This window comes from Silurus aristotelis (assembly GCF_946808225.1).
Source record: "Silurus aristotelis genome assembly, chromosome: 11".
Classification (NCBI taxonomy): Eukaryota; Metazoa; Chordata; class Actinopteri; order Siluriformes; family Siluridae; genus Silurus; species Silurus aristotelis.
In genome coordinates this window covers 2,860,157-2,872,370 of record NC_139584.1, presented here as the reverse complement: position 1 = coordinate 2,872,370, position 12,214 = coordinate 2,860,157, and the positions used below count along the sequence as shown (strand labels likewise).

At 40.3% G+C, this 12,214-nt stretch overlaps 1 protein-coding gene across 3 annotated transcripts; it reads left to right on the top strand.

The window, feature by feature from the left end:
* Positions 1–630: 630 nt before the first annotated feature.
* Positions 631–7,452, top strand: cxxc1a (CXXC finger protein 1a). 3 transcript variants are annotated; one of them, XM_083554963.1, is made up of 14 exons: positions 631–764; positions 2,012–2,124; positions 3,092–3,192; positions 3,374–3,492; positions 3,581–3,736; positions 3,946–4,089; positions 4,591–4,698; positions 4,981–5,168; positions 5,255–5,462; positions 5,555–5,662; positions 5,742–5,791; positions 5,981–6,077; positions 6,717–6,869; positions 6,984–7,452. In XM_083554963.1, exons 2-14 carry the CDS (start codon positions 2,054–2,056, stop codon positions 7,128–7,130), a joined length of 1,650 nt encoding a protein of 549 aa, XP_083411089.1. In that variant the 5' UTR covers positions 631–764; positions 2,012–2,053; the 3' UTR covers positions 7,131–7,452. The 3 variants fall into 3 exon arrangements, with proteins under 3 accessions (XP_083411089.1, XP_083411088.1, XP_083411090.1); XM_083554962.1 differs by having other exon boundaries at positions 639–835; XM_083554964.1 differs by lacking the exon at positions 3,092–3,192 and having other exon boundaries at positions 660–835.
* The last annotated feature ends 4,762 nt before the right edge of the window (positions 7,453–12,214 follow it).

The following is a 12,214-nucleotide window of genomic DNA, read 5'->3' as shown; positions in this document are numbered from 1 at the left end:
ATTTTGTCAAAATTGATGTTAGAAGCAGGAAAAATGGGCAAGCATCAGTGAGTGAGTATGACAAATTGTGTCTAGGGTCAGAGCATCTTCAAAACTGCAGCTCTTGTAGGATATTCCTGGTCTGCAGTGGTCAGTATTCATCAAAAGTGCTCCAAAGAAAGGAACAGTGGGGGAATCGGCGACAGTGTCGTGTGTGGCCGAGGCTCCATGTGGTCCGATCCAACCGATGAGCTCCTGTAGCGCAAACTGCTGAAGAAGTTCATGGTGTTGATGATCGAGGGGTCCCGACTGGCAGCAAAAGGGGACCAACACAATATTAGACAGGCGATCATATTGTTATGCCTGATTATAACATTATAACAGTATTGTTTACATATTACTTATGAGCCATATTTTGTATGTGTGTAGAAAATATTATAGTTAGTGTTTCAGTTTTAAACAGGTTAAAGCTTCAGAGCCTTAAAGAAAAACAGTCAGACATCAAAATTGCTATCAAATTCAATAGAAATAATACAATAATTCAGGCGCAAGTTCTAAAACCAATAAAACACAGACCTAGTAGATCTAGTAGTGTATCCGCTATTAGGAAGCATCCAGTAGGTGGCGGTAGTGCGCTATCGGATAACGCCGAGCAAAGCGAAGAAGAAGAAGAAAAACTATCCCGGAAACGGAAGTAGGCGGATTATTTTCTTACCGATCTGTTGTGTAAACACAATGGAATGAGGCCTGGGTGATACTGCACAAATACTTCTTTTTAAAATTTGGTATTGCACTTTAAGCCTTTTATTTACTTTCTTTTTTTTCTGGATTTTAAACTTTTATTAATGTAGAAATGGTGAGTAGCGGTTTAGTAATAATAAAAAAAAAAAAACAAGACAATGACCCTCAATGCTGCAACGTTTACGTGACAAATACGATAAATTATATATATTTATTTTTTATATAGTAGCGTTTTATGCCTAATGTTTTATTAATCGTGTGATATAGCAAATATATGAAGTATTTACAATCAACTTTATGTACCTCGGGGTTTGAACATGAAGCAAAGCAACAAACCAGCATTTAAAAAACAGTACAAAATTATAGCATTTACTTTCATTTCTATCGTGTCTCAGCACGAAAATGCAGTAAAAAGTATACAATAAATAAAACAGTATCATATACAGAGCTTAAAAACACCCAGTCTTAATAATTTGTCACACACATGCAGGTTCCTGTCGTTTCTATGCAAACTCGGTAAAAGAAAAAAAAAAAAAACCCACAAATATTGGGCAGTGAACGAGTGGAAGAAAAGTTCTGTGGAGTCCAAATGGGACATGTATGTCTCCAACTGAAGAACTTGTGTAAGATGGAGAACAGGAGTAAAGATGTGATCAGACTCCCTCACCCCCACAGACACACATGGAGGTAGAAGATTAATGTTTTGGAAGCCGGAATGTAAAAGTGAACCAACATGGCTATAAATCCCAGACTGCGGTTCATCAGAACCGACTTCACCATACGACAAGACGATGAGCCGAAGCGTACGTCCGAGTTCCGAGCATTATTTAGAGAGCAGACAGTCGTCTGGAGTGAAATCTATCATGGAACGTCCTGCCCAGTCACTGCACTTAAATCCTGTTAAACTGCTCTGGGATGAAGTGGATCACAAGGAAGAAATCTCCCCCTAGAAAAGAACATCTTTGGAGAGTTTTATAAACGGCACAGCAAAGTGTTTCAGATGAATGTTTGGAGAAACGAAGTGTCCGGATGCTGAAAGTGTGTGAATCTGTTCATCATGATGAAGTTCTGTACATTTACAGAATCGTTTGGTCAAAGTAAATCTTCATAACGTTACATGATTGAGTTTGTTGCATGGAAACAAAAGGAACATGCACGTGTCTTGTCAAAAAACATAAAAGACTCCAAGTTGAATGTTGGTTTTTCTGTGCAACATTTACATTTTTTTATTATTATTATTATTATTTTTTTGTAGATCTTTCTCTAATCTCCTGATCTTTTCTTCCCCCAGGATAGTGAGACTTCAGAGTTTGACCACCATTCAGGACCTGAGATGAGTACAAACCAGGACAACGCTCCCGTTTACTGCATCTGTCGCAAACCAGACATCAACTGCTTCATGATGTAAGATGTTGAAACTAAACTTTACTTTCTATATCCAGGTTATGGACATGTGGACGCCGGTTTATCTGTAATATGACACTGGCACTGGATTGGAAGTCAAGAAATATGCAAAACAATTTGGGGTCATGTAAATTTCCTCAGCCATCACATTAAAACAACCAACAGGTGACGTGAATTACGTTGTTCTAATATTACGTGTCAGTGGGATTGTTTTAATCAGCAAGTATACAGTCGGAGTTGGTGCGTTGTAAGAGGGGAAAAAATGGGCAAGGATGTGAGTCAAGGGACAAATTGTAATGTCTAGGTCAGGGGTCCTCAAATCTTTTTTTGTGAGGGCCACATAATTTTTCCTTTCTTTAATAGGGACCGGGTCGGAAAACAGAAAACATGGTCCGGAGTGACTAGCAGTGCTATTGTGGAGATTTTATTGATATTTATTTTGCCTTCCTAATCCTAGATTAGTCTATTGAAATCAAAACATTTACTTACATATGCATATGGTTGGTGGGTGAATCGAACAAATAATTAGAATATGTTAATCATATGAATAAATTATAAATAATGGGCCTTTAAAAAAAAAAAAAAAAAAAAACAGCATGTGGTGTCAGTGATTCACCTCTAGAGGCCGCTCTTGTAACGACAGGAAAAACTATCTGTATTGATTTTGCCCATCGGTGCAGATTAATCGCACCTTGAAATGAAGTCTTGTGAAGTCCAGGCCTCGGCGCTGGTTTGGTGGCACAAGCAGAACACAACACTACGTAGGTGGTTTTAATGTTCTGGCTGATGTGTGTATGATCTGGTACTGTGTGAAAAGTCGATCGGTTGAAAATTCACTCCGATCGCTATCCACTGTTTCGGGCCGGTATTGGCTCCGGTACCGATCCTCAGCGTCAGAGTAGCATGTTAAGCAGCTGTTGCGATGCTCATAACGCACTATTTTGTGATTCACTGTTTTACCATACAGCGGTTGTGACAACTGCAATGAGTGGTTTCATGGCGACTGCATTAATATATCGGAGAAGATGGCAAAATCCATTAGGGTGTGGTACTGTGAGAAATGTCGCAGTGAGTATCACTTGGCCGAGCTCATTTCAGACTTTTGCATCTTGGCGTAACAGAAAGGAGCTTGCTTTGCTGCTTTTTTTTTTTTTTTTTTCTGCTTCTTCTTCTGCTGCTTCTTCTTCTTCTTTATCCTCCATTTTTTTTTTTTTTTGCTTTGCTGAACAGAGTTTGCTCTCTTTCCTAGTTAAGGACGAGGCTTTAGAGATGAAACATCGCGCCAAGAAAAGCCGTGAGCGAGAGTCAGACGGAGACGAGATGGAGACGGAGTTCGATTTTAAGAACGATCGCCGCCGAGGGTCGCGGGTAAACCGACGCCGCCTCACGTCACCCGTGAAGACGATCAGACGATTTTTCCTTATAAATGATACGTTTCCTTGTTTTTCCCCTGCAGATTAAGCGCTCGGCGCGCATGTGCGGGGAGTGCGAGCCTTGCCTGCGCACCGAGGACTGCGCTCAGTGTGATTTCTGCAAGGACATGAAGAAGTTCGGCGGCCCAAACAAGATCAGGCAGAAGTGCCGACTCAGGCAGTGTGAAGTGCGCGCCAGGGTGAGTGTCTCAGACGTTCACTTTCCCATCTGTCTATTAGGTGAATTTCCCCTGTGACTAAAATCAAGCTCAAGATCATACCATAAGATATTTAAGATGAGCCTTTCTTTCTTCTTGGAATGAAAAACGGATATGTAAACGAGATGTGAAGCTCTGAAGCAAGCTGTGAAACGACGTAGTTTCTGATCGTCATGATTCTTGCGCTGTAGAAAATGCTGCGGGTGAAGGAAGAGGAGATGTCCATGTCTAAAGGCCAAGAACGTTTCCAGTCCGACTACCCTCTGTCCGACGAGTACAGCGAGAACGAGCTGGAGCTCTACCAGCAGTACTGCTCCGGCAAATACGCAGACCACGTACGTCACGTTCACACGCCTCATCACACCACGCTCGGGGTGTAACGGTCCGGTTCCAACCAATTTCTGTGAACGACAGTTACATTTTTGAAGAGATTTGCATAAATGTGCATAAATATGCATAAATTAAATTAATTAAATAAAATAGTTTACATTTGTTAGACACCATTTGGGTAACACAGATGTGTGTGTGTGTGTGTGTGTGTGTGTGTGTGTGTGTGTTTAATATGTAACTTTCCATAGATATGTTCTACTTATTGATTCATTCAATTTATTTATTCACAATTGAATCCATTCTTTCACTCCCTCGATATGCGAAATTGTCCGGATCTTCTCCTTAGAAAAGAAATTCCCGAAGCTCCACATCGCTAGACCGTGCGTCTGGTTCACTGATTAGCGAAGCTCTGCAGACATTAGCCAGCGAGGTCTATGCCGGAGAAGGGAATCTACAGCCAAATGCTATAAATCTTATGAAAGACGTGTGCGTTTTTTCTCTGCCAGGGATGGAACAGCGACGAAGAAGACGGAGCGTACCTCGATCCCACCATGCGAAAGAGAGCCGTGAAGGTCAAGCACGTGAAGAGGAGAGAGAAGCGATCGGAGAAAAAGGTTATTTGCCCACACAAATGCCTGCACAGCAGAGAAGCTATGTGCCGAGCTTGCACATTTTCCAGACGATTGCAGCCTTTTCCCTCTTTATTTCAACTTTTTTTTCTCTCGCTTTATATATTCACAGTTTTGGTTCATTTGGCGTTTTAATTAAGAATTTCAACCTACCTAAAAAAAAATTCCCAAAATAGTTGTTACTATAGAAACGATATCACGTGATTTTAATATAAACCCTAAACACTTTGTGACCAATCAGATTTCAGAATTGTTTTCTTTGATCAGAAAGAGGAGAATAAACCCCGTAAACACAAGCCGAAGCAGAAGCACAGGGACAAGGTGAGGCACAGCGAGAAGACCGAAGCTCGAGACAGCAGTGAAGTCAGACAGTGTCTCGGGCCGGGATGCGTTGAAGCCGCACGTCTCAACTCCAAGTACTGCTCCGATGACTGCGGCATGAAGCTCGCCGCCAAGTAAGAGCCGAGAATAGCACGCCGAGTGCTCCTAATCGTTAACGTGCCTTCTAACCGATGCTAATATAACTAGCTGTTCTGTTCAGCCGGATCTATGAGATCCTCCCTCAGCGTATCCAGCAGTGGCAGCAGAGCCCCTGCATTGCCGAGGAGCAGGGAAAGAAGCTTCTGGAACGCATCCGGCGCGAGCAGCAGCTAGCCCGGACACGGCTCACGGATATGGAGAAACGTTTCCATGAGCTGGAGGGCATCATCGCTAAGGCAAAGCAGCAGGTCGTGCAACACGACGAAGAGGTAACACGCCGCAGCAACGGTCGCACGCATCTCTTCGATATGTGCGTCACACCATTCTCTGAGCTCCCTCTCTCTCTCTGTCGCCCCTACAGGTGAACGAAGGAGACGACGACACAGACCTTCAGATTTTCTGCGTCTCCTGCAGTCACCCGGTCAACCCCAAGGTGGCGCTACGTCACATGGAGAGATGTTATTCCAAGGTGAGCCAATTTGCTTTTCTGTACGTGCGTTTATATATGTTTTTATATGATCGTGAAATAATTTCCTGTCTTGCAACAGTACGAGAGTCAGACATCTTTCGGATCGATGTATCCCACACGCATAGAAGGGTGAGTAAACCGAATTAACGATTTTGAAGGAATTCTAAAGATTTTTAACTTTTAATTATACACCAAATGCCATTGTTTATGGTGTCTATTGTTAAAATCGCTGAATCTTACTGTCCCTGATATATATATATATATACACACACATCAATGATTTTAGATATAAACATTACTACTTTTTTCCTCCTTTAGTGCAACGAGGTTGTTCTGCGATGTATACAATCCTCAAAGCAAAACCTACTGCAAAAGACTTCAGGTTCTCTGTCCTGAGCATTCCCGAGATCCAAAGGTAGGATTTTTTTTTCCCACGCTTTTTTTTTTTACTAATTCATCTGAACGTACTCTCTTAAACTACCCTACAGAGACAAAAGTATTGGGACACCTGACTTTTCCAGCCATATTTGGTTCTTTCCCAAACTTTCAGCATCTCAATGCCCCTGTGCACAAATCCAGCTCCATGAAGATCTGCTTTATATGAGTTGGAGTGGAAGATCTTCTGCTACAGAGCCTACAAAAACCCTATTGAACACCTTTGCGATGAATTTTTTAAACGAGCGAATGGAGACTCAAAGTGGAATGAGATGTGTGTAAAAAAGATATGGATCCTATAGTCTGGTTTCTGCAAACTTTTATACATAATAGATTGATTGTTGATGTTTGTAATCTGTGCTTGTAAAAAAAAAAAAAAAAAAAAGAAAAAAAAAAAAGGGGAAACACTGCCCCCTAGCGGCGGGACGGCACTTCACATAGTTGTAGATGTAGTTCATGTGCGCTTTAAATTGGCGTAGACCTTATTTACGACTATCTCGAAGCATTTGAAGTTCTCGCGGCGCACACAAAACAAGGGCGGGCCTTGTGTTTGACAGCCGTGATGTACCGTTGCCATTTTAAGCGAATGCAACCAAACAATCTAATTTGTTTACCGTAGGTCCCAGCAGATGAAGTGTGCGGATGTCCTTTGGTGCGCGACGTCTTCGAGCCCACGGGGGAGTACTGCCGTGTGTCGAAGCGCAAATGTAACAAACACTACTGTTGGGAGAAACTCCGCCGGGCCGAGGTGGACCTGGAAAGAGTCCGAGTGGTTAGTTGTATCGGTGTTTGGTTTTAATAATATGCTGCCTCTAGATGTATGTCTAATAAGCAAACCGAATCCATGAATTCACACCCGCACTCTGCTCCTGTCTCTGTTTCCCAGTGGTACAAGTTGGACGAGTTGTTCGAACAGGAGCGTAACATGCGGATAGCAATGACGAACCGTGCGGGTCTCCTGGCTCTCATGCTTCATCAGACCATTCAACACGACCCACATTCAACAGACCTGCGTGCCAGCAAGGACAGATAATCAGCCAGGACTTTATATATATTTATATATAAATTTTTTCGATTATTGTAGTGACTGTTAGACATTTTACATTAAAATAAACAAATGCTGTTAATCACTTTGTAAACAAACAGCATGATGGCTGCTGGGATTAAAATAAAGATTTGATCAGCGCTCCAGGCATTATATAATGAATTAATCAGTGTATTATATAGTTATTAATCAATCATTATACTGTTCTACATTTTTAAGGTTTAGACAGTAATCGGTGCTCGTCTTGTTATTAAGAAGCAAGAATTGTGTGTTGTATTATAACAAAATAATAATAAAAGTTTGTGTGGAATTTTTTCTTTCTTTTGTAAAATAATTTCCGGTGCAACACTTCGAAAGTGTACATCATTCATTCACGAGATTGCGTTTAGAAATACGGCTTCCGAGCGTGGCATTCGTTTAGACGTTAATAGATAGTGCTCTTAATAACCGGACTGATCATAAGTGACAGCTAAAATTATAATGAATACATTAATTCCAGTATTTGGTCCCCCTATTTTTTTTATGAAAAAAAAAAAAAAAATTAAAGAAATTTAAGTCTTAAATTCGCTGTTCTTGGTCTAAATAATTTTAAATGTCTTGAAATGCTCCCATAGCACTTTAGCGTGTTTCCGTGGTGTTTTTCTTTCTTTCGCCGGTCCGAATGAAATTCGCTGTACAAATGAGACCCACATGCAACAGCCAATCAGCTTTCTGTTATTGGTGCGAATCTCTCGGATCGTACCACGTTTCACGATACTCGGCTTGAATAAAGAATGTATTGCCAGAGAATACAGGATGAGGGGGCCTCATGTTTAACTCGTTCACATACTATAACTTTTATTATAATTATTATACTTCAATGAACATAAAATAAAGTGCAAGACACGAAAAACACATGCAAATTAACCACCAGCAAGAACCCAAATGTAGCTACTAAAGCAAAAAGGCTTTTTCTGAAGAACAAGACAAACCATTTTCTTAAATCCATTGTTCATTTTTTAATTAAAACAGTAAATGGTAAATGTTTTAGACAAACTTTAGAATAACGATTTCACTGACCATTTAGCTACTGATACGTTACTGACGTAGTGGCAGCGTGTATGTAATTGGCTATTAGCACTGCATTATGGGTTGGTAATTTTTTTAATTATACTCCATTATTCAACCAGTATTCATGGTATGATGAAATAAAAAAAAAATTAGTTTTTATTATTTAGTTCGTTATTATTTTGAGAAGAGGGCACAGTGATTCAAGTGGCGGGGCCACGCCCCCCCAGGGCCCGCTCGTGGCACCGACACTGGATACGAGTTCTATTCTCTGTATTAGAAATGCTCTTCTTATACCGTTAATTTCTCACTTATGGCGAGTCGAAATGTGTTGATTTATTCAGTGGTTTATAAATGTGTGTAATCACTACTATTGTAATTTTCGGAGGATTTGCTGTATAAATGATGAGAATTTGGTAGAAGTAGTTTATTAAAGCGTTGCAATGACATAATAGCTGAAGTGCTTCAGGTTGTTTGGAGTCAAAAAGAACGCGGGACAAATTTTAGCCTGTTCTTCCTGCTTGTTGGGTCTTGAGAAATGGCCCAAATGGTTGTTGATACTATTGTTTAAATGGTAATCGGGGTCACACATCCGTTGGATCAGAGATGGTCCACACCTGGCCTGTTCACTGTTTTATAAAAATTGTAACCCAGATCACTACCATCACCTCAAAAAAGTAAAAACACATCGTCTACCAGTAGTGCAGTAAAAATTGTGAAATACTTTTTGTGTTACTGTATTGAAGGAAAGGAGAAGGTTGTCATATATACATTAAAGCACAGTGAAATTCTTTCTTCGTCTATCCCAGTGATATTAGGAGTCTGGGGTCAGAACACGTGGTCAGCTATGACACATGATTGCTGAAGGAACCAATCAGAGGCAGCTTGGCGAGTCTCCTAAGGAATTGGTGGCTCAGTGGATAAGATGTTGATCTTCTAAACGGAAGGTTATGAGTTCAAATCCCAGCACCATTAAGCTGCTAATGCTGGGCCCTTAAGAAAGGCTCTCAACACTCAATTGAAATAACTATAACTTGCACTGGAAAAGGGCGTCTGCCAAAAAATGTAAATGAATTGAACCCCCAAACCATCCAATCAGTAACCCGGAGCCTTAACCACTGACCTGATTACGCCTGGCTGCGAATTTCCAAAAATAGTGCTCCAGAAAGCTGCCGTGAACGAGGCGGGAAGGCAAAATGTCGGCATCAGACACAGCAGGAGAGTCAGACGGTTCACCACTTTTATTTTTAAACCATTTTTGTTTATAAGATAATCTCCTGCCCTTATAGACTGAACTCGGCATGTAAGCAGAAAAGACAAATGTCACCAAAAATATAATTATACACCCTTTCAGAACCCAATCCAAACATACAAATCAGAATCGGAATGGGTTTGTAATTTGTGACAGAAACTTCTAGGTACGGTATATACATTAAGGAGAAAAAAAGAAAATATGTATACAGAAAGAAATGTCAGAACGACATACAAAATCCAGGCAGTTTACCTCATAAACACGTTGCATTATGTAAAGACGATTTTTCTTTACCTGAACTCTGACCCTGCTCGTGCTTTATTTGACGATGTTAAATATTTAATTTTACTTTTTTTTTTTTTTTGCATTTCTCCATTTCTCTATCAGATCCTATCTTTACTACGCCTAAAAGTATTGGGACACCTGACTATTTCAGCCGGTTCCAAGTCGGTTCCATGAAGGAGGTGGTAGCTTAGTGGTTAAAGCATTGGACTTTGGATCGGAAGGTCACAAGTTCAAACCACCAAGCTGCCCCTGCTGGGCCCTTGAGTAAGGCCCTTAACCCTCCCCTGCTCAGTTGTAAGTCGCTCTGAATAAGGGCGTCTGCCAAAATGCTGTATATGCAATAAAGATATTCTTAACATGGGTTGGAGTGGAAGATCTCCTGCTATAATTTTTCAGTCTGGATGCACCCCAGGCCTTCTCACCTCAGGTACACCTCATGTACATAAAAGTGCACTATATAAACAAAGGGTTTTTTTATTTTTTTGGTCACCTGTCTTTTTCACCTGACCCTTCTCCTCCTCAAACTGTTAGCACAAAGTTGGAGGCACACAATTGTATAGGACGAGGTGCTAGCATTATATTTTTGCTTTAAAAGAGACCCAAACCTGTTCCGGCATTACAATCCCCCTGAGCACAAAACCAGCTCCTTAAGGATCTGGTTTGCTCTAGTCTAACATGTTCCGAGAAGACTGGAGGTTATTATATCAGCAAATGGAGACTAAATGTGAAATGAGATGTTTGAAATGAACCTAGCAATCTTATGGTCAGCTGTCTACAAATATTTTTTTTATTTCATAATATTATGGTAATCAGTTGATCTTGAACACAAAGGCTACAAACAGACAGACAGCTGTGAGGGGTATTCCTCAGGGGTTGATCTTTAACTGTTCTAGATTTAAAAACAGGTTTCACCTGAATCTATTTCTGAAAGAAAACCCCTGTTGTGACACTCCACAGAACTTTTAAGGTCCCAGAAGTACTCAAAACAAAATCAGTGTCAGCAATTTAGAACAAATCAAGTATCTGCGAAAGACGTTTGATTTTCGAACAAAAAGCTAAATATTTAAAATATATATAAAAGCTGTATTTTTCTTACCCCACTTTTACCCTCACAATTACACTCATAATTTAATCACGTTTAGGCCAAACGTAACATTTAATGTCATTTACGGAAGTGCCACAGGATCCTCAAATCTGATTAGTCGAAAAATAGGAAAATAACCGATTGATTTCTTGTTGATTTCTGTTACACAACACTAATAATTTGTACTTCAATACAGTAATCCCCCATTTATCGCGGTAATTACGTTCCAAAACCGCCCGCGATAAACGGACGCCACCCCAGAAATGCTATTTTATGTATACAGATACATTTTACTACATTTTATAAATAATTATTATATTTTTATTAATAAATATCATTATGTCAACATAAAACTTAATAACAAAAACAATTCGCTTTAAGTTTTTTGGTCTATCTTGCTATCTTTAGTCTTTCACGAGAGCCCGGGAAAATCAGCCAAACAAATGAGTTATGTGGCAAATACAATTCAGCGATAAACTGGGGGCATGAGATTTAAACGATTTCAGATTTTAATTTGAGATTTTGTAATAAATGTAATAAACATTTAATGTGGTTGAACATTTGCAATACAAGGTCTGGGTCCTTAGGAGCTCTTACTTTTCCCTGAGTCCCTTAGCACACTTTTGTTTCCTCACCAGTATCATGCTACAGAGAAAGGTGTAAAATCAGTATTTATATAGCGGAAAACCCTATACTTCATAAGCTCGCTTTTTGCAAGATCCAGTGGTGGGCTGTCAGGGACAGCAAATCTGCTGACATAAACACTATCAGAAGACCTACATTTCCAACCTTAATTCTAATATTTGTTCCATAAAATTGTATAAATTTATTCCCAACGGTTTTTCTCTTCATGTCGTAGCGTTTCTCTCGGCTGCACTGCTTCCAGTACGTGTATGTGGACGTTCGATTTTTGTCCAATCAGATTTCAGCCTCTATGTGCTGCATGTCAATCTAATCTGCCCAGAGCCTTCAGAGTCAGTACTGCTGGACTTTTTACCACAGTCTCCTTAATAAATAGCTGTTTCTTTAACCAATCAGATTTAATATTCTCCTCACAGAATAGAGTCAGCATTTTTCCGTCCTCTGATTGGTTGGTCAGAGTGAAACTGTTACAGCCGAGTGCGACTGGTAAAACACGTGTGTAGCTCTGCACACATTATTACATCAGAGTTAGACTTTTTTATGCCTACGGAGGAAGAGAAATTGATTTGGCCTCGGACATACTTAAAAATACATTTTGAAGAAAAGCTAGACATCGTGAGAAGGTCCAACCCTGAAGCTAGCTAGCGTGTCTCAGCCCGAGAAAGGGTTTGTTCTCCACTTCCAGACCAGTGAATACGAGCGGTACCACTGGATTACTGCCTCTGAGGAGCGGTGAAAAGTCTTTATCTCTGGTGAGTAGGT